The 22,679-nt window shown below is 40.1% G+C and overlaps 1 protein-coding gene across 1 annotated transcript in view; it reads left to right on the plus strand.

Annotated features, from left to right (window-relative positions):
- The window catches only part of LOC311246316 (growth hormone-inducible transmembrane protein-like), a 38,217-nt gene that overhangs the window by 14,463 nt on the left and 1,075 nt on the right, over positions 1 to 22,679 (plus strand). Inside the window, exon 8 of the mRNA XM_084338481.1 lies at positions 17 to 188. Within this exon, the coding sequence (XP_084194607.1) occupies positions 17 to 188 (172 nt within the window). The remainder of the gene's footprint in view (positions 1 to 16; positions 189 to 22,679) is intronic.

The raw sequence follows: 22,679 nt of genomic DNA on the forward strand, positions 1-22,679 counted from the left end.
TCTCCGTTCTTTCCAGGGTCCATGTTCCTGCCGCCCAGCTCGGCGTTGGGCGCGGGGTTGTATTCAGTGGCCATCTACGGAGGCCTGATCCTCTTCAGCCTTTTCCTGCTCTACGACACACAGAAGGTCATCAAGAGGGCCGAGACCCACCCCCTGTACGCCGTCCAGAAGTACGACCCCATCAACGCGTAAGTTGAACCCCCCCCCCAAAAGAAATATTAAACAAGCGGAACAAAAAGGGACGGCATTTTTGGATCTGAAGCAACAGTGTAATTGTCCCTCAGAGGAAACTGTGTCCCACAGGAACTCTGCAACTAGAGTGTGTTTCACTGTTTCATGAACCTGTATTTAACCTGGAACTCTGCAACTAGAGTGTGTTTCACTGTTTCATGAACCTGTATTTAACCTGGAACTCTGCAACTAGAGAGTGTTTCACTGTTTCATGAACCTGTATTTAACCTGGAACTCTGCATCTAGAGTGTGTTTCACTGTTTCATGAACCTGTATTTAACCTGGAACTCTGCAACTAGAGAGTGTTTCACTGTTTCATGAACCTGTATTTAACCTGGAACTCTGCATCTAGAGTGTGTTTCACTGTTTCATGAACCTGTATTTAACCTGGAACTCTGCAACTAGAGAGTGTTTCACTGTTTCATGAACCTGTATTTAACCTGGAACTCTGCAACTAGAGAGTGTTTCACTGTTTCATGAACCTGTATTTAACCTGGAACTCTGCAACTAGAGAGTGTTTCACTGTTTCATGAACCTGTATTTAACCTGGAACTCTGCATCTAGAGTGTGTTTCACTGTTTCATGAACCTGTATTTAACCTGGAACTCTGCATCTAGAGTGTGTTTCACTGTTTCATGAACCTGTATTTAACCTGGAACTCTGCAACTAGAGTGTGTTTCACTGTTTCATGAACCTGTATTTAACCTGGAACTCTGCAACTAGAGAGTGTTTCACTGTTTCATGAACCTGTATTTAACCTGGAACTCTGCAACTAGAGAGTGTTTCACTGTTTCATGAACCTGTATTTAACCAGGAACTCTGCAACTAGAGTGTGTTTCACTGTTTCATGAACCTGTATTTAACCTGGAACTCTGCAACTAGAGTGTGTTTCACTGTTTCATGAACCTGTATTTAACCTGGAACTCTGCAACTAGAGAGTTTCACTGTTTCATGAACCTGTATTTAACCTGGAACTCTGCAACTAGAGTGTGTTTCACTGTTTCATGAACCTGTATTTAACCTGGAACTCTGCAACTAGAGTGTGTTTCACTGTTTCATGAACCTGTATTTAACCTGGAACTCTGCAACTAGAGTGTGTTTCACTGTGTCATGAACCTGTATTTAACCTGGAACTCTGCAACTAGAGTGTGTTTCACTGTGTCATGAACCTGTATTTAACCTGGAACTCTGCAACTAGAGTGTGTTTCACTGTTTCATGAACCTGTATTTAACCTGGAACTCTGCAACTAGAGTGTGTTTCACTGTTTCATGAACCTGTATTTAACCTGGAACTCTGCAACTAGAGAGTGTTTCACTGTTTCATGAACCTGTATTTAACCTGGAACTCTGCAACTAGAGAGTGTTTCACTGTTTCATGAACCTGTATTTAACCAGGAACTCTGCAACTAGAGAGTGTTTCACTGTTTCATGAACCTGTATTTAACCTGGAACTCTGCAACTAGAGTGTGTTTCACTGTTTCATGAACCTGTATTTAACCTGGAACTCTGCAACTAGAGTGTGTTTCACTGTTTCATGAACCTGTATTTAACCTGGAACTCTGCAACTAGAGAGTGTTTCACTGTTTCATGAACCTGTATTTAACCAGGAACTCTGCAACTAGAGTGTGTTTCACTGTTTCATGAACCTGTATTTAACCAGGAACTCTGCAACTAGAGTGTGTTTCACTGTTTCATGAACCTGTATTTAACCTGGAACTCTGCAACTAGAGAGTGTTTCACTGTTTCATGAACCTGTATTTAACCTGGAACTCTGCAACTAGAGAGTGTTTCACTGTTTCATGAACCTGTATTTAACCAGGAACTCTGCAACTAGAGTGTGTTTCACTGTTTCATGAACCTGTATTTAACCAGGAACTCTGCAACTAGAGTGTGTTTCACTGTTTCATGAACCTGTATTTAACCAGGAACTCTGCAACTAGAGTGTTTCACTGTTTCATGAACCTGTATTTAACCTGGAACTCTGCAACTAGAGAGTGTTTCACTGTTTCATGAACCTGTATTTAACCAGGAACTCTGCAACTAGAGTGTTTCACTGTTTCATGAACCTGTATTTAACCAGGAACTCTGCAACTAGAGTGTTTCACTGTTTCATGAACCTGTATTTAACCTGGAACTCTGCAACTAGAGTGTGTTTCACTGTTTCATGAACCTGTATTTAACCTGGAACTCTGCAACTAGAGAGTGTTTCACTGTTTCATGAACCTGTATTTAACCTGGAACTCTGCAACTAGAGTGTTTCACTGTTTCATGAACCTGTATTTAACCTGGAACTCTGCAACTAGAGTGTGTTTCACTGTTTCATGAACCTGTATTTAACCTGGAACTCTGCAACTAGAGTGTGTTTCACTGTTTCATGAACCTGTATTTAACCAGGAACTCTGCAACTAGAGAGTGTTTCACTGTTTCATGAACCTGTATTTAACCTGGAACTCTGCAACTAGAGTGTGTTTCACTGTTTCATGAACCTGTATTTAACCTGGAACTCTGCAACTAGAGTGTTTCACTGTGTCATGAACCTGTATTTAACCTGGAACTCTGCAACTAGAGTGTGTTTCACTGTTTCATGAACCTGTATTTAACCTGGAACTATGCAACTAGAGTGTGTTTCACTGTTTCATGAACCTGTATTTAACCTGGAACTCTGCAACTAGAGAGTTTCACTGTTTCATGAACCTGTATTTAACCTGGAACTCTGCAACTAGAGAGTGTTTCACTGTGTCATGAACCTGTATTTAACCTGGAACTCTGCAACTAGAGAGTGTTTCACTGTTTCATGAACCTGTATTTAACCTGGAACTCTACAACTAGAGTGTGTTTCACTGTTTCATGAACCTGTATTTAACCTGGAACTCTGCAACTAGAGTGTGTTTCACTGTTTCATGAACCTGTATTTAACCTGGAACTCTGCAACTAGAGTGTGTTTCACTGTTTCATGAACCTGTATTTAACCAGGAACTCTGCAACTAGAGTGTGTTTCACTGTTTCATGAACCTGTATTTAACCTGGAACTCTGCAACTAGAGAGTGTTTCACTGTTTCATGAACCTGTATTTAACCTGGAACTCTGCAACTAGAGTGTGTTTCACTGTTTCATGAACCTGTATTTAACCTGGAACTCTGCAACTAGAGTGTGTTTCACTGTTTCATGAACCTGTATTTAACCTGGAACTCTGCAACTAGAGAGTGTTTCACTGTTTCATGAACCTGTATTTAACCTGGAACTCTGCAACTAGAGTGTGTTTCACTGTTTCATGAACCTGTATTTAACCTGGAACTCTGCAACTAGAGTGTGTTTCACTGTTTCATGAACCTGTATTTAACCTGGAACTCTGCAACTAGAGAGTGTTTCACTGTTTCATGAACCTGTATTTAACCAGGAACTCTGCAACTAGAGTGTGTTTCACTGTTTCATGAACCTGTATTTAACCAGGAACTCTGCAACTAGAGTGTGTTTCACTGTTTCATGAACCTGTATTTAACCTGGAACTCTGCAACTAGAGTGTTTCACTGTTTCATGAACCTGTATTTAACCTGGAACTCTGCAACTAGAGAGTGTTTCACTGTTTCATGAACCTGTATTTAACCTGGAACTCTGCAACTAGAGAGTGTTTCACTGTTTCATGAACCTGTATTTAACCTGGAACTCTGCAACTAGAGTGTGTTTCACTGTTTCATGAACCTGTATTTAACCTGGAACTCTGCAACTAGAGTGTGTTTCACTGTTTCATGAACCTGTATTTAACCTGGAACTCTGCAACTAGAGAGTGTTTCACTGTTTCATGAACCTGTATTTAACCAGGAACTCTGCAACTAGAGAGTGTTTCACTGTTTCATGAACCTGTATTTAACCTGGAACTCTGCAACTAGAGTGTGTTTCACTGTTTCATGAACCTGTATTTAACCTGGAACTCTGCAACTAGAGTGTGTTTCACTGTTTCATGAACCTGTATTTAACCTGGAACTCTGCAACTAAAGAGTGTTTCACTGTTTCATGAACCTGTATTTAACCAGGAACTCTGCAACTAGAGTGTGTTTCACTGTTTCATGAACCTGTATTTAACCAGGAACTCTGCAACTAGAGTGTGTTTCACTGTTTCATGAACCTGTATTTAACCTGGAACTCTGCAACTAGAGTGTGTTTCACTGTTTCATGAACCTGTATTTAACCTGGAACTCTGCAACTAGAGTGTGTTTCACTGTTTCATGAACCTGTATTTAACCTGGAACTCTGCAACTAGAGAGTGTTTCACTGTTTCATGAACCTGTATTTAACCTGGAACTCTGCAACTAGAGTGTTTCACTGTTTCATGAACCTGTATTTAACCTGGAACTCTGCAACTAGAGTGTGTTTCACTGTTTCATGAACCTGTATTTAACCTGGAACTCTGCAACTAGAGAGTGTTTCACTGTTTCATGAACCTGTATTTAACCTGGAACTCTGCAACTAGAGAGTGTTTCACTGTTTCATGAACCTGTATTTAACCTGGAACTCTGCAACTAGAGTGTGTTTCACTGTTTCATGAACCTGTATTTAACCTGGAACTCTGCAACTAGAGTGTGTTTCACTGTTTCATGAACCTGTATTTAACCTGGAACTCTGCAACTAGAGAGTGTTTCACTGTTTCATGAACCTGTATTTAACCTGGAACTCTGCAACTAGAGAGTGTTTCACTGTTTCATGAACCTGTATTTAACCTGGAACTCTGCAACTAGAGTGTGTTTCACTGTTTCATGAACCTGTATTTAACCTGGAACTCTGCAACTAGAGTGTTTCACTGTGTCATGAACCTGTATTTAACCTGGAACTATGCAACTAGAGTGTGTTTCACTGTTTCATGAACCTGTATTTAACCTGGAACTCTGCAACTAGAGAGTTTCACTGTTTCATGAACCTGTATTTAACCTGGAACTCTGCAACTAGAGAGTGTTTCACTGTTTCATGAACCTGTATTTAACCTGGAACTCTGCATCTAGAGTGTGTTTCACTGTTTCATGGACCTGTATTTAACCTGGAACTCTGCAACTAGAGAGTGTTTCACTGTTTCATGAACCTGTATTTAACCTGGAACTCTGCAACTAGAGTGTGTTTCACTGTTTCATGAACCTGTATTTAACCAGGAACTCTGCAACTAGAGTGTGTTTCACTGTTTCATGAACCTGTATTTAACCTGGAACTCTGCAACTAGAGTGTGTTTCACTGTTTCATGAACCTGTATTTAACCTGGAACTCTGCAACTAGAGTGTGTTTCACTGTTTCATGAACCTGTATTTAACCTGGAACTCTGCAACTAGAGAGTTTCACTGTTTCATGAACCTGTATTTAACCTGGAACTCTGCAACTAGAGTGTGTTTCACTGTTTCATGAACCTGTATTTAACCTGGAACTCTGCAACTAGAGTGTGTTTCACTGTGTCATGAACCTGTATTTAACCAGGAACTCTGCAACTAGAGTGTGTTTCACTGTTTCATGAACCTGTATTTAACCAGGAACTCTGCAACTAGAGTGTGTTTCACTGTTTCATGAACCTGTATTTAACCAGGAACTCTGCAACTAGAGTGTTTCACTGTTTCATGAACCTGTATTTAACCTGGAACTCTGCAACTAGAGAGTGTTTCACTGTTTCATGAACCTGTATTTAACCAGGAACTCTGCAACTAGAGTGTTTCACTGTTTCATGAACCTGTATTTAACCAGGAACTCTGCAACTAGAGTGTTTCACTGTTTCATGAACCTGTATTTAACCTGGAACTCTGCAACTAGAGTGTGTTTCACTGTTTCATGAACCTGTATTTAACCTGGAACTCTGCAACTAGAGAGTGTTTCACTGTTTCATGAACCTGTATTTAACCTGGAACTCTGCAACTAGAGTGTTTCACTGTTTCATGAACCTGTATTTAACCTGGAACTCTGCAACTAGAGTGTGTTTCACTGTTTCATGAACCTGTATTTAACCTGGAACTCTGCAACTAGAGAGTGTTTCACTGTTTCATGAACCTGTATTTAACCTGGAACTCTGCAACTAGAGTGTTTCACTGTTTCATGAACCTGTATTTAACCTGGAACTCTGCAACTAGAGTGTGTTTCACTGTTTCATGAACCTGTATTTAACCTGGAACTCTGCAACTAGAGTGTGTTTCACTGTTTCATGAACCTGTATTTAACCAGGAACTCTGCAACTAGAGAGTGTTTCACTGTTTCATGAACCTGTATTTAACCTGGAACTCTGCAACTAGAGTGTGTTTCACTGTTTCATGAACCTGTATTTAACCTGGAACTCTGCAACTAGAGTGTTTCACTGTGTCATGAACCTGTATTTAACCTGGAACTCTGCAACTAGAGTGTGTTTCACTGTTTCATGAACCTGTATTTAACCTGGAACTATGCAACTAGAGTGTGTTTCACTGTTTCATGAACCTGTATTTAACCTGGAACTCTGCAACTAGAGAGTTTCACTGTTTCATGAACCTGTATTTAACCTGGAACTCTGCAACTAGAGAGTGTTTCACTGTGTCATGAACCTGTATTTAACCTGGAACTCTGCAACTAGAGAGTGTTTCACTGTTTCATGAACCTGTATTTAACCTGGAACTCTACAACTAGAGTGTGTTTCACTGTTTCATGAACCTGTATTTAACCTGGAACTCTGCAACTAGAGTGTGTTTCACTGTTTCATGAACCTGTATTTAACCTGGCACTCTGCAACTAGAGTGTGTTTCACTGTTTCATGAACCTGTATTTAACCTGGAACTCTGCAACTAGAGTGTGTTTCACTGTTTCATGAACCTGTATTTAACCTGGAACTCTGCAACTAGAGAGTGTTTCACTGTTTCATGAACCTGTATTTAACCTGGAACTCTGCAACTAGAGTGTGTTTCACTGTTTCATGAACCTGTATTTAACCTGGAACTCTGCAACTAGAGTGTGTTTCACTGTTTCATGAACCTGTATTTAACCTGGAACTCTGCAACTAGAGAGTGTTTCACTGTTTCATGAACCTGTATTTAACCAGGAACTCTGCAACTAGAGTGTGTTTCACTGTTTCATGAACCTGTATTTAACCAGGAACTCTGCAACTAGAGTGTGTTTCACTGTTTCATGAACCTGTATTTAACCTGGAACTCTGCAACTAGAGTGTTTCACTGTTTCATGAACCTGTATTTAACCTGGAACTCTGCAACTAGAGAGTGTTTCACTGTTTCATGAACCTGTATTTAACCAGGAACTCTGCAACTAGAGTGTGTTTCACTGTTTCATGAACCTGTATTTAACCAGGAACTCTGCAACTAGAGAGTGTTTCACTGTTTCATGAACCTGTATTTAACCTGGAACTCTGCAACTAGAGTGTGTTTCACTGTTTCATGAACCTGTATTTAACCTGGAACTCTGCAACTAGAGTGTGTTTCACTGTTTCATGAACCTGTATTTAACCAGGAACTCTGCAACTAGAGTGTGTTTCACTGTTTCATGAACCTGTATTTAACCTGGAACTCTGCAACTAGAGTGTGTTTCACTGTTTCATGAACCTGTATTTAACCTGGAACTCTGCAACTAGAGTGTGTTTCACTGTTTCATGAACCTGTATTTAACCAGGAACTCTGCAACTAGAGTGTGTTTCACTGTTTCATGAACCTGTATTTAACCTGGAACTCTGCAACTAGAGAGTGTTTCACTGTTTCATGAACCTGTATTTAACCAGGAACTCTGCAACTAGAGAGTGTTTCACTGTTTCATGAACCTGTATTTAACCTGGAACTCTGCAACTAGAGTGTGTTTCACTGTTTCATGAACCTGTATTTAACCTGGAACTCTGCAACTAGAGTGTGTTTCACTGTTTCATGAACCTGTATTTAACCTGGAACTCTGCAACTAAAGAGTGTTTCACTGTTTCATGAACCTGTATTTAACCAGGAACTCTGCAACTAGAGTGTGTTTCACTGTTTCATGAACCTGTATTTAACCAGGAACTCTGCAACTAGAGTGTGTTTCACTGTTTCATGAACCTGTATTTAACCTGGAACTCTGCAACTAGAGTGTGTTTCACTGTTTCATGAACCTGTATTTAACCTGGAACTCTGCAACTAGAGTGTGTTTCACTGTTTCATGAACCTGTATTTAACCTGGAACTCTGCAACTAGAGAGTGTTTCACTGTTTCATGAACCTGTATTTAACCTGGAACTCTGCAACTAGAGTGTTTCACTGTTTCATGAACCTGTATTTAACCTGGAACTCTGCAACTAGAGTGTGTTTCACTGTTTCATGAACCTGTATTTAACCTGGAACTCTGCAACTAGAGAGTGTTTCACTGTTTCATGAACCTGTATTTAACCTGGAACTCTGCAACTAGAGAGTGTTTCACTGTTTCATGAACCTGTATTTAACCTGGAACTCTGCAACTAGAGTGTGTTTCACTGTTTCATGAACCTGTATTTAACCTGGAACTCTGCAACTAGAGTGTGTTTCACTGTTTCATGAACCTGTATTTAACCTGGAACTCTGCAACTAGAGAGTGTTTCACTGTTTCATGAACCTGTATTTAACCTGGAACTCTGCAACTAGAGAGTGTTTCACTGTTTCATGAACCTGTATTTAACCTGGAACTCTGCAACTAGAGTGTGTTTCACTGTTTCATGAACCTGTATTTAACCTGGAACTCTGCAACTAGAGTGTTTCACTGTGTCATGAACCTGTATTTAACCTGGAACTATGCAACTAGAGTGTGTTTCACTGTTTCATGAACCTGTATTTAACCTGGAACTCTGCAACTAGAGAGTTTCACTGTTTCATGAACCTGTATTTAACCTGGAACTCTGCAACTAGAGAGTGTTTCACTGTTTCATGAACCTGTATTTAACCTGGAACTCTGCAACTAGAGTGTGTTTCACTGTTTCATGAACCTGTATTTAACCTGGAACTCTGCAACTAGAGAGTGTTTCACTGTGTCATGAACCTGTATTTAACCTGGAACTCTGCAACTAGAGTGTTTCACTGTTTCATGAACCTGTATTTAACCAGGAACTCTGCAACTAGAGTGTGTTTCACTGTTTCATGAACCTGTATTTAACCTGGAACTCTGCAACTAGAGTGTGTTTCACTGTTTCATGAACCTGTATTTAACCTGGAACTCTGCAACTAGAGTGTGTTTCACTGTTTCATGAACCTGTATTTAACCTGGAACTCTGCAACTAGAGTGTCTTTCACTGTTTCATGAACCTGTATTTAACCTGGAACTCTGCAACTAGAGTGTGTTTCACTGTTTCATGAACCTGTATTTAACCTGGAACTCTGCAACTAGAGAGTGTTTCACTGTTTCATGAACCTGTATTTAACCAGGAACTCTGCAACTAGAGAGTGTTTCACTGTTTCATGAACCTGTATTTAACCTGGAACTCTGCAACTAGAGTGTGTTTCACTGTTTCATGAACCTGTATTTAACCTGGAACTCTGCAACTAGAGTGTGTTTCACTGTTTCATGAACCTGTATTTAACCTGGAACTCTGCAACTAGAGTGTTTCACTGTTTCATGAACCTGTATTTAACCAGGAACTCTGCAACTAGAGTGTGTTTCACTGTTTCATGAACCTGTATTTAACCAGGAACTCTGCAACTAGAGTGTGTTTCACTGTTTCATGAACCTGTATTTAACCTGGAACTCTGCAACTAGAGTGTGTTTCACTGTTTCATGAACCTGTATTTAACCTGGAACTCTGCAACTAGAGTGTGTTTCACTGTTTCATGAACCTGTATTTAACCTGGAACTCTGCAACTAGAGAGTGTTTCACTGTTTCATGAACCTGTATTTAACCTGGAACTCTGCAACTAGAGAGTGTTTCACTGTTTCATGAACCTGTATTTAACCTGGAACTCTGCAACTAGAGTGTGTTTCACTGTTTCATGAACCTGTATTTAACCTGGAACTCTGCAACTAGAGTGTTTCACTGTGTCATGAACCTGTATTTAACCTGGAACTATGCAACTAGAGTGTGTTTCACTGTTTCATGAACCTGTATTTAACCTGGAACTCTGCAACTAGAGAGTTTCACTGTGTCATGAACCTGTATTTAACCTGGAACTCTGCAACTAGAGAGTGTTTCACTGTTTCATGAACCTGTATTTAACCTGGAACTCTGCAACTAGAGAGTGTTTCACTGTTTCATGAACCTGTATTTAACCTGGAACTCTGCAACTAGAGTGTGTTTCACTGTTTCATGAACCTGTATTTAACCTGGAACTCTACAACTAGAGTGTGTTTCACTGTTTCATGAACCTGTATTTAACCTGGAACTCTGCAACTAGAGTGTGTTTCACTGTTTCATGAACCTGTATTTAACCTGGAACTCTGCAACTAGAGTGTGTTTCACTGTTTCATGAACCTGTATTTAACCAGGAACTCTGCAACTAGAGTGTGTTTCACTGTTTCATGAACCTGTATTTAACCTGGAACTCTGCAACTAGAGAGTGTTTCACTGTTTCATGAACCTGTATTTAACCTGGAACTCTGCAACTAGAGTGTGTTTCACTGTTTCATGAACCTGTATTTAACCTGGAACTCTGCAACTAGAGTGTGTTTCACTGTTTCATGAACCTGTATTTAACCTGGAACTCTGCAACTAGAGAGTGTTTCACTGTTTCATGAACCTGTATTTAACCTGGAACTCTGCAACTAGAGTGTGTTTCACTGTTTCATGAACCTGTATTTAACCTGGAACTCTGCAACTAGAGTGTGTTTCACTGTTTCATGAACCTGTATTTAACCTGGAACTCTGCAACTAGAGAGTGTTTCACTGTTTCATGAACCTGTATTTAACCAGGAACTCTGCAACTAGAGTGTGTTTCACTGTTTCATGAACCTGTATTTAACCAGGAACTCTGCAACTAGAGTGTGTTTCACTGTTTCATGAACCTGTATTTAACCTGGAACTCTGCAACTAGAGAGTGTTTCACTGTTTCATGAACCTGTATTTAACCTGGAACTCTGCAACTAGAGAGTGTTTCACTGTTTCATGAACCTGTATTTAACCAGGAACTCTGCAACTAGAGTGTGTTTCACTGTTTCATGAACCTGTATTTAACCAGGAACTCTGCAACTAGAGTGTGTTTCACTGTTTCATGAACCTGTATTTAACCAGGAACTCTGCAACTAGAGTGTTTCACTGTTTCATGAACCTGTATTTAACCTGGAACTCTGCAACTAGAGTGTGTTTCACTGTTTCATGAACCTGTATTTAACCTGGAACTCTGCAACTAGAGAGTGTTTCACTGTTTCATGAACCTGTATTTAACCTGGAACTCTGCAACTAGAGAGTGTTTCACTGTTTCATGAACCTGTATTTAACCTGGAACTCTGCAACTAGAGTGTGTTTCACTGTTTCATGAACCTGTATTTAACCTGGAACTCTGCAACTAGAGTGTGTTTCACTGTTTCATGAACCTGTATTTAACCTGGAACTCTGCAACTAGAGAGTGTTTCACTGTTTCATGAACCTGTATTTAACCTGGAACTCTGCAACTAGAGTGTGTTTCACTGTTTCATGAACCTGTATTTAACCAGGAACTCTGCAACTAGAGTGTGTTTCACTGTTTCATGAACCTGTATTTAACCTGGAACTCTGCAACTAGAGAGTGTTTCACTGTTTCATGAACCTGTATTTAACCTGGAACTCTGCAACTAGAGTGTGTTTCACTGTTTCATGAACCTGTATTTAACCTGGAACTCTGCAACTAGAGTGTGTTTCACTGTTTCATGAACCTGTATTTAACCTGGAACTCTGCAACTAGAGAGTGTTTCACTGTTTCATGAACCTGTATTTAACCTGGAACTCTGCAACTAGAGTGTTTTTCACTGTTTCATGAACCTGTATTTAACCTGGAACTCTGCAACTAGAGTGTTTCACTGTTTCATGAACCTGTATTTAACCTGGAACTCTGCAACTAGAGAGTGTTTCACTGTTTCATGAACCTGTATTTAACCAGGAACTCTGCAACTAGAGTGTGTTTCACTGTTTCATGAACCTGTATTTAACCAGGAACTCTGCAACTAGAGTGTGTTTCACTGTTTCATGAACCTGTATTTAACCTGGAACTCTGCAACTAGAGAGTGTTTCACTGTTTCATGAACCTGTATTTAACCTGGAACTCTGCAACTAGAGAGTGTTTCACTGTTTCATGAACCTGTATTTAACCAGGAACTCTGCAACTAGAGTGTTTCACTGTTTCATGAACCTGTATTTAACCTGGAACTCTGCAACTAGAGTGTGTTTCACTGTTTCATGAACCTGTATTTAACCTGGAACTCTGCAACTAGAGAGTGTTTCACTGTTTCATGAACCTGTATTTAACCTGGAACTCTGCAACTAGAGAGTGTTTCACTGTTTCATGAACCTGTATTTAACCTGGAACTCTGCAACTAGAGTGTGTTTCACTGTTTCATGAACCTGTATTTAACCTGGAACTCTGCAACTAGAGTGTGTTTCACTGTTTCATGAACCTGTATTTAACCTGGAACTCTGCAACTAGAGAGTGTTTCACTGTTTCATGAACCTGTATTTAACCTGGAACTCTGCAACTAGAGAGTGTTTCACTGTTTCATGAACCTGTATTTAACCAGGAACTCTGCAACTAGAGTGTGTTTCACTGTTTCATGAACCTGTATTTAACCTGGAACTCTGCAACTAGAGTGTTTCACTGTTTCATGAACCTGTATTTAACCTGGAACTCTGCAACTAGAGTGTGTTTCACTGTTTCATGAACCTGTATTTAACCTGGAACTCTGCAACTAGAGAGTGTTTCACTGTTTCATGAACCTGTATTTAACCTGGAACTCTGCAACTAGAGAGTGTTTCACTGTTTCATGAACCTGTATTTAACCTGGAACTCTGCAACTAGAGTGTGTTTCACTGTTTCATGAACCTGTATTTAACCTGGAACTCTGCAACTAGAGTGTGTTTCACTGTTTCATGAACCTGTATTTAACCTGGAACTCTGCAACTAGAGAGTGTTTCACTGTTTCATGAACCTGTATTTAACCTGGAACTCTGCAACTAGAGAGTGTTTCACTGTTTCATGAACCTGTATTTAACCTGGAACTCTGCAACTAGAGAGTGTTTCACTGTTTCATGAACCTGTATTTAACCTGGAACTCTGCAACTAGAGTGTGTTTCACTGTGTCATGAACCTGTATTTAACCTGGAACTCTGCAACTAGAGTGTTTCACTGTTTCATGAACCTGTATTTAACCAGGAACTCTGCAACTAGAGTGTGTTTCACTGTTTCATGAACCTGTATTTAACCTGGAACTCTGCAACTAGAGTGTGTTTCACTGTTTCATGAACCTGTATTTAACCTGGAACTCTGCAACTAGAGTGTGTTTCACTGTGTCATGAACCTGTATTTAACCTGGAACTCTGCAACTAGAGTGTGTTTCACTGTGTCATGAACCTGTATTTAACCTGGAACTCTGCAACTAGAGTGTGTTTCACTGTTTCATGAACCTGTATTTAACCTGGAACTCTGCAACTAGAGTGTGTTTCACTGTTTCATGAACCTGTATTTAACCTGGAACTCTGCAACTAGAGTGTTTCACTGTTTCATGAACCTGTATTTAACCAGGAACTCTGCAACTAGAGTGTGTTTCACTGTTTCATGAACCTGTATTTAACCAGGAACTCTGCAACTAGAGTGTGTTTCACTGTTTCATGAACCTGTATTTAACCAGGAACTCTGCAACTAGAGTGTGTTTCACTGTTTCATGAACCTGTATTTAACCAGGAACTCTGCAACTAGAGTGTTTCACTGTTTCATGAACCTGTATTTAACCTGGAACTCTGCAACTAGAGTGTGTTTCACTGTTTCATGAACCTGTATTTAACCTGGAACTCTGCAACTAGAGAGTGTTTCACTGTTTCATGAACCTGTATTTAACCTGGAACTCTGCAACTAGAGTGTGTTTCACTGTTTCATGAACCTGTATTTAACCTGGAACTCTGCAACTAGAGAGTGTTTCACTGTTTCATGAACCTGTATTTAACCTGGAACTCTGCAACTAGAGTGTGTTTCACTGTTTCATGAACCTGTATTTAACCTGGAACTCTGCAACTAGAGAGTGTTTCACTGTGTCATGAACCTGTATTTAACCTGGAACTCAGCAACTAGAGTGTGTTTCACTGTTTCATGAACCTGTATTTAACCTGGAACTCTGCAACTAGAGAGTTTCACTGTGTCATGAACCTGTATTTAACCTGGAACTCTGCAACTAGAGAGTGTTTCACTGTTTCATGAACCTGTATTTAACCTGGAACTCTGCAACTAGAGTGTGTTTCACTGTTTCATGAACCTGTATTTAACCTGGAACTCTGCAACTAGAGTGTGTTTCACTGTTTCATGAACCTGTATTTAACCAGGAACTCTCCAACTAGAGAGTGTTTCACTGTTTCATGAACCTGTATTTAACCTGGAACTCTGCAACTAGAGTGTGTTTCACTGTTTCATGAACCTGTATTTAACCTGGAACTCTGCAACTAGAGTGTGTTTCACTGTTTCATGAACATGTATTTAACCTGGAACTCTGCAACTAGAGTGTGTTTCACTGTTTCATGAACCTGTATTTAACCAGGAACTCTGCAACTAGAGTGTGTTTCACTGTTTCATGAACCTGTATTTAACCTGGAACTCTGCAACTAGAGTGTGTTTCACTGTTTCATGAACCTGTATTTAACCTGGAACTCTGCAACTAGAGTGTGTTTCACTGTTTCATGAACCTGTATTTAACCTGGAACTCTGCAACTAGGGTGTGTTTCACTGTTTCATGAACCTGTATTTAACCTGGAACTCTGCAACTAGAGAGTGTTTCACTGTTTCATGAACCTGTATTTAACCAGGAACTCTGCAACTAGAGTGTGTTTCACTGTTTCATGAACCTGTATTTAACCAGGAACTCTGCAACTAGAGTGTTTCACTGTTTCATGAACCTGTATTTAACCTGGAACTCTGCAACTAGAGTGTGTTTCACTGTTTCATGAACCTGTATTTAACCTGGAACTCTGCAACTAGAGTGTGTTTCACTGTTTCATGAACCTGTATTTAACCAGGAACTCTGGAACTAGAGTGTGTTTCACTGTTTCATGAACCTGTATTTAACCTGGAACTCTGCAACTAGAGAGTGTTTCACTGTTTCATGAACCTGTATTTAACCAGGAACTCTGCAACTAGAGTGTTTCACTGTTTCATGAACCTGTATTTAACCTGGAACTCTGCAACTAGAGAGTGTTTCACTGTGTCATGAACCTGTATTTAACCTGGAACTCTGCAACTAGAGAGTTTCACTGTGTCATGAACCTGTATTTAACCTGGAACTCTGCAACTAGAGAGTGTTTCACTGTTTCATGAACCTGTATTTAACCTGGAACTCTGCAACTAGAGTGTGTTTCACTGTTTCATGAACCTGTATTTAACCTGGAACTCTGCAACTAGAGTGTGTTTCACTGTTTCATGAACCTGTATTTAACCAGGAACTCTCCAACTAGAGAGTGTTTCACTGTTTCATGAACCTGTATTTAACCTGGAACTCTGCAACTAGAGTGTGTTTCACTGTTTCATGAACCTGTATTTAACCTGGAACTCTGCAACTAGAGTGTGTTTCACTGTTTCATGAACATGTATTTAACCTGGAACTCTGCAACTAGAGTGTGTTTCACTGTTTCATGAACCTGTATTTAACCAGGAACTCTGCAACTAGAGTGTGTTTCACTGTTTCATGAACCTGTATTTAACCTGGAACTCTGCAACTAGAGTGTGTTTCACTGTTTCATGAACCTGTATTTAACCTGGAACTCTGCAACTAGAGTGTGTTTCACTGTTTCATGAACCTGTATTTAACCTGGAACTCTGCAACTAGGGTGTGTTTCACTGTTTCATGAACCTGTATTTAACCTGGAACTCTGCAACTAGAGAGTGTTTCACTGTTTCATGAACCTGTATTTAACCAGGAACTCTGCAACTAGAGTGTGTTTCACTGTTTCATGAACCTGTATTTAACCAGGAACTCTGCAACTAGAGAGTGTTTCACTGTTTCATGAACCTGTATTTAACCTGGAACTCTGCAACTAGAGTGTGTTTCACTGTTTCATGAACCTGTATTTAACCTGGAACTCTGCAACTAGAGTGTGTTTCACTGTTTCATGAACCTGTATTTAACCAGGAACTCTGGAACTAGAGTGTGTTTCACTGTTTCATGAACCTGTATTTAACCTGGAACTCTGCAACTAGAGAGTGTTTCACTGTTTCATGAACCTGTATTTAACCAGGAACTCTGCAACTAGAGTGTTTCACTGTTTCATGAACCTGTATTTAACCTGGAACTCTGCAACTAGAGTGTGTTTCACTGTTTCATGAACCTGTATTTAACCTGGAACTCTGCAACTAGAGTGTGTTTCACTGTTTCATGAACCTGTATTTAACCTGGAACTCTGCAACTAGAGAGTGTTTCACTGTGTCATGAACCTGTATTTAACCAGGAACTCTGCAACTAGAGTGTGTTTCACTGTTTCATGAACCTGTATTTAACCTGGAACTCTGCAACTAGAGTGTGTTTCACTGTTTCATGAACATGTATTTAACCTGGAACTCTGCAACTAGAGTGTGTTTCACTGTTTCATGAACCTGTATTTAACCAGGAACTCTGCAACTAGAGTGTGTTTCACTGTTTCATGAACCTGTATTTAACCTGGAACTCTGCAACTAGAGTGTGTTTCACTGTTTCATGAACCTGTATTTAACCTGGAACTCTGCAACTAGAGAGTGTTTCACTGTTTCATGAACCTGTATTTAACCAGGAACTCTGCAACTAGAGAGTGTTTCACTGTTTCATGAACCTGTATTTAACCTGGAACTCTGCAACTAGAGTGTGTTTCACTGTTTCATGAACCTGTATTTAACCTGGAACTCTGCAACTAGAGTGTGTTTCACTGTTTCATGAACCTGTATTTAACCTGGAACTCTGCAACTAGAGTGTTTCACTGTTTCATGAACCTGTATTTAACCTGGAACTCTGCAACTAGAGTGTGTTTCACTGTTTCATGAACCTGTATTTAACCTGGAACTCTGCAACTAGAGAGTGTTTCACTGTTTCATGAACCTGTATTTAACCTGGAACTCTGCAACTAGAGTGTGTTTCACTGTTTCATGAACCTGTATTTAACCAGGAACTCTCCAACTAGAGAGTGTTTCACTGTTTCATGAACCTGTATTTAACCTGGAACTCTGCAACTAGAGTGTTTCACTGTGTCATGAACCTGTATTTAACCAGGAACTCTGCAACTAGAGTGTGTTTCACTGTTTCATGAACCTGTATTTAACCTGGAACTCTGCAACTAGAGTGTGTTTCACTGTTTCATGAACATGTATTTAACCTGGAACTCTGCAACTAGAGTGTGTTTCACTGTTTCATGAACCTGTATTTAACCAGGAACTCTGCAACTAGAGTGTGTTTCACTGTTTCATGAACCTGTATTTAACCTGGAACTCTGCAACTAGAGTGTGTTTCACTGTTTCATGAACCTGTATTTAACCTGGAACTCTGCAACTAGAGTGTGTTTCACTGTTTCATGAACCTGTATTTAACCTGGAACTCTGCAACTAGGGTGTGTTTCACTGTTTCATGAACCTGTATTTAACCTGGAACTCTGCAACTAGAGAGTGTTTCACTGTTTCATGAACCTGTATTTAACCAGGAACTCTGCAACTAGAGTGTGTTTCACTGTTTCATGAACCTGTATTTAACCAGGAACTCTGCAACTAGAGAGTGTTTCACTGTTTCATGAACCTGTATTTAACCTGGAACTCTGCAACTAGAGTGTGTTTCACTGTTTCATGAACCTGTATTTAACCTGGAACTCTGCAACTAGAGTGTGTTTCACTGTTTCATGAACCTGTATTTAACCAGGAACTCTGGAACTAGAGTGTGTTTCACTGTTTCATGAACCTGTATTTAACCTGGAACTCTGCAACTAGAGAGTGTTTCACTGTTTCATGAACCTGTATTTAACCAGGAACTCTGCAACTAGAGTGTTTCACTGTTTCATGAACCTGTATTTAACCTGGAACTCTGCAACTAGAGTGTGTTTCACTGTTTCATGAACCTGTATTTAACCTGGAACTCTGCAACTAGAGAGTGTTTCACTGTGTCATGAACCTGTATTTAACCAGGAACTCTGCAACTAGAGTGTGTTTCACTGTTTCATGAACCTGTATTTAACCTGGAACTCTGCAACTAGAGTGTGTTTCACTGTTTCATGAACATGTATTTAACCTGGAACTCTGCAACTAGAGTGTGTTTCACTGTTTCATGAACCTGTATTTAACCAGGAACTCTGCAACTAGAGTGTGTTTCACTGTTTCATGAACCTGTATTTAACCTGGAACTCTGCAACTAGAGTGTGTTTCACTGTTTCATGAACCTGTATTTAACCTGGAACTCTGCAACTAGAGTGTGTTTCACTGTTTCATGAACCTGTATTTAACCTGGAACTCTGCAACTAGGGTGTGTTTCACTGTTTCATGAACCTGTATTTAACCTGGAACTCTGCAACTAGAGAGTGTTTCACTGTTTCATGAACCTGTATTTAACCAGGAACTCTGCAACTAGAGTGTGTTTCACTGTTTCATGAACCTGTATTTAACCAGGAACTCTGCAACTAGAGAGTGTTTCACTGTTTCATGAACCTGTATTTAACCTGGAACTCTGCAACTAGAGTGTGTTTCACTGTTTCATGAACCTGTATTTAACCTGGAACTCTGCAACTAGAGTGTGTTTCACTGTTTCATGAACCTGTATTTAACCAGGAACTCTGGAACTAGAGTGTGTTTCACTGTTTCATGAACCTGTATTTAACCTGGAACTCTGCAACTAGAGAGTGTTTCACTGTTTCATGAACCTGTATTTAACCAGGAACTCTGCAACTAGAGTGTTTCACTGTTTCATGAACCTGTATTTAACCAGGAACTCTGCAACTAGATTGTGTTTCACTGTTTCATGAACCTGTATTTAACCTGGAACTCTGCAACTAGAGTGTGTTTCACTGTTTCATGAACCTGTATTTAACCTGGAACTCTGCAACTAGAGTGTTTCACTGTTTCATGAACCTGTATTTAACCTGGAACTCTGCAACTAGAGTGTGTTTCACTGTTTCATGAACCTGTATTTAACCTGGAACTCTGCAACTAGAGTGTGTTTCACTGTTTCATGAACCTGTATTTAACCTGGAAATCTGCAATTAGAGTGTGTTTCACTGTTTCATGAACCTGTATTTAACCTGGAACTCTGCAACTAGAGTGTTTCACTGTTTCATGAACCTGTATTTAACCTGGAACTCTGCAACTAGAGTGTGTTTCACTGTTTCATGAACCTGTATTTAACCAGGAACTCTCCAACTAGAGAGTGTTTCACTGTGTCATGAACCTGTATTTAACCTGGAACTCTGCAACTAGAGAGTGTTTCACTGTTTCATGAACCTGTATTTAACCTGGAACTCTGCAACTAGAGAGTGTTTCACTGTTTCATGAACCTGTATTTAACCTGGAACTCTGCAACTAGAGTGTGTTTCACTGTTTCATGAACCTGTATTTAACCAGGAACTCTGCAACTAGAGTGTGTTTCACTGTTTCATGAACCTGTATTTAACCTGGAACTCTGCAACTAGAGTGTGTTTCACTGTTTCATGAACCTGTATTTAACCTGGAACTCTGCAACTAGAGAGTGTTTCACTGTTTCATGAACCTGTATTTAACCTGGAACTCTGCAACTAGAGTGTGTTTCACTGTTTCATGAACCTGTATTTAACCTGGAACTCTGCAACTAGAGTGTGCTTCACTGTTTCATGAACCTGTATTTAACCAGGAACTCTGCAACTAGAGTGTGTTTCACTGTTTCATGAACCTGTATTTAACCTGGAACTCTGCAACTAGAGTATGTTTCACTGTTTCATGAACCTGTATTTAACCAGGAACTCTGGAACTAGAGTGTGTTTCACTGTTTCATGAACCTGTATTTAACCAGGAACTCTGCAACTAGAGAGTGTTTCACTGTTTCATGAACCTGTATTTAACCTGGAACTCTGCAACTAGAGAGTGTTTCACTGTTTCATGAACCTGTATTTAACCAGGAACTCTGCAACTAGAGTGTTTCACTGTTTCATGAACCTGTATTTAACCTGGAACTCTGCAACTAGAGTGTGTTTCACTGTTTCATGAACCTGTATTTAACCTGGAACTCTGCAACTAGAGTGTGTTTCACTGTTTCATGAACCTGTATTTAACCTGGAAATCTGCAACTAGAGTGTGTTTCACTGTTTCATGAACCTGTATTTAACCTGGAACTCTGCAACTAGAGAGTGTTTCACTGTTTCATGAACCTGTATTTAACCTGGAACTCTGCAACTAGAGTGTGTTTCACTGTTTCATGAACCTGTATTTAACCAGGAACTCTCCAACTAGAGAGTGTTTCACTGTGTCATGAACCTGTATTTAACCTGGAACTCTGCAACTAGAGAGTGTTTCACTGTTTCATGAACCTGTATTTAACCTGGAACTCTGCAACTAGAGAGTGTTTCACTGTTTCATGAACCTGTATTTAACCTGGAACTCTGCAACTAGAGTGTGTTTCACTGTTTCATGAACCTGTATTTAACCAGGAACTCTGCAACTAGAGTGTGTTTCACTGTTTCATGAACCTGTATTTAACCTGGAACTCTGCAACTAGAGTGTGTTTCACTGTTTCATGAACCTGTATTTAACCTGGAACTCTGCAACTAGAGAGTGTTTCACTGTTTCATGAACCTGTATTTAACCTGGAACTCTGCAACTAGAGTGTGTTTCACTGTTTCATGAACCTGTATTTAACCTGGAACTCTGCAACTAGAGTGTGTTTCACTGTTTCATGAACCTGTATTTAACCAGGAACTCTGCAACTAGAGTGTGTTTCACTGTTTCATGAACCTGTATTTAACCAGGAACTCTGCCCGCCGCTCACATGCACTGACACACACACACACACACACACATTAAAACAGATCAGCTCAAAGGTGCTTTACAGTAAAAGTGCAGGGAACATTTAAAACAATTACAAATATCAATAGTCTGTTTCTATAGTTTTCACCATGCCTTTAAATTCATTAAGAGTGACTAGATCCTGGAGTTTAAGTTAATTCTGCAGGTTATTCCCTGCAGATGGTACAGAAAACATGAAGGCCTCTTTCCTAATTCAGTCCCAACTCTAGGAACAGTCATAAGTATAATGTCCTGAGACCGTAACCCCTTATTTGCCCTGTTTTCTGGTTCGCAAGACAGATAAATAACAGGGTAGTCTACCCAGAATGGCTTTATAAATTTACAAATAACTAAATCAACATCTTGACAGCGTACGACAATTTACTTTGGAATACAATGGACAGTGAGACTTGTCATTTACAATGTCAGGATTAGCTATTTATTTGTTTTACACAATTTATTTGGACACACTCAACATCTTCATTTGTTCTTGTCCCTGTACAGGTGCATGGGGATCTACCTGGACACACTCAACATCTTCATCTGTTCTTGTCCCTGTACAGGTGCATGGGGATCTACCTGGACACACTCAACATCTTCATCTGTTCTTGTCCCTGTACAGGTGCATGGGGATCTACATGGACACACTCAACATCTTCATCTGTTCTTGTCCCTGTACAGGTGCATGGGGATCTACCTGGACACACTCAACATCTTCATCTGTTCTTGTCCCTGTACAGGTGCATGGGGATCTACATGGACACACTCAACATCTTCATCTGTTCTTGTCCCTGTACAGGTGCATGGGGATCTACATGGACACACTCAACATCTTCATCTGTTCTTGTCCCTGTACAGGTGCATGGGGATCTACCTGGACACACTCAACATCTTCATCTGTTCTTGTCCCTGTACAGGTGCATGGGGATCTACCTGGACACACTCAACATCTTCATCTGTTCTTGTCCCTGTACAGGTGCATGGGGATCTACATGGACACACTCAACATCTTCATCTGTTCTTGTCCCTGTACAGGTGCATGGGGATCTACATGGACACACTCAACATCTTCATCTGTTCTTGTCCCTGTACAGGTGCATGGGGATCTACCTGGACACACTCAACATCTTCATCTGTTCTTGTCCCTGTACAGGTGCATGGGGATCTACCTGGACACACTCAACATCTTCATCTGTTCTTGTCCCTGTACAGGTGCATGGGGATCTACATGGACACACTCAACATCTTCATCTGTTCTTGTCCCTGTACAGGTGCATGGGGATCTACCTGGACACACTCAACATCTTCATCTGTTCTTGTCCCTGTACAGGTGCATGGGGATCTACATGGACACACTCAACATCTTCATCTGTTCTTGTCCCTGTACAGG

The sequence above is a fragment of the Notolepis coatsorum genome (genome assembly GCF_963971535.1).
Source record: "Notolepis coatsorum genome assembly, contig: SUPER_1_unloc_1, whole genome shotgun sequence".
Taxonomy (NCBI): Eukaryota; Metazoa; Chordata; class Actinopteri; order Aulopiformes; family Paralepididae; genus Notolepis; species Notolepis coatsorum.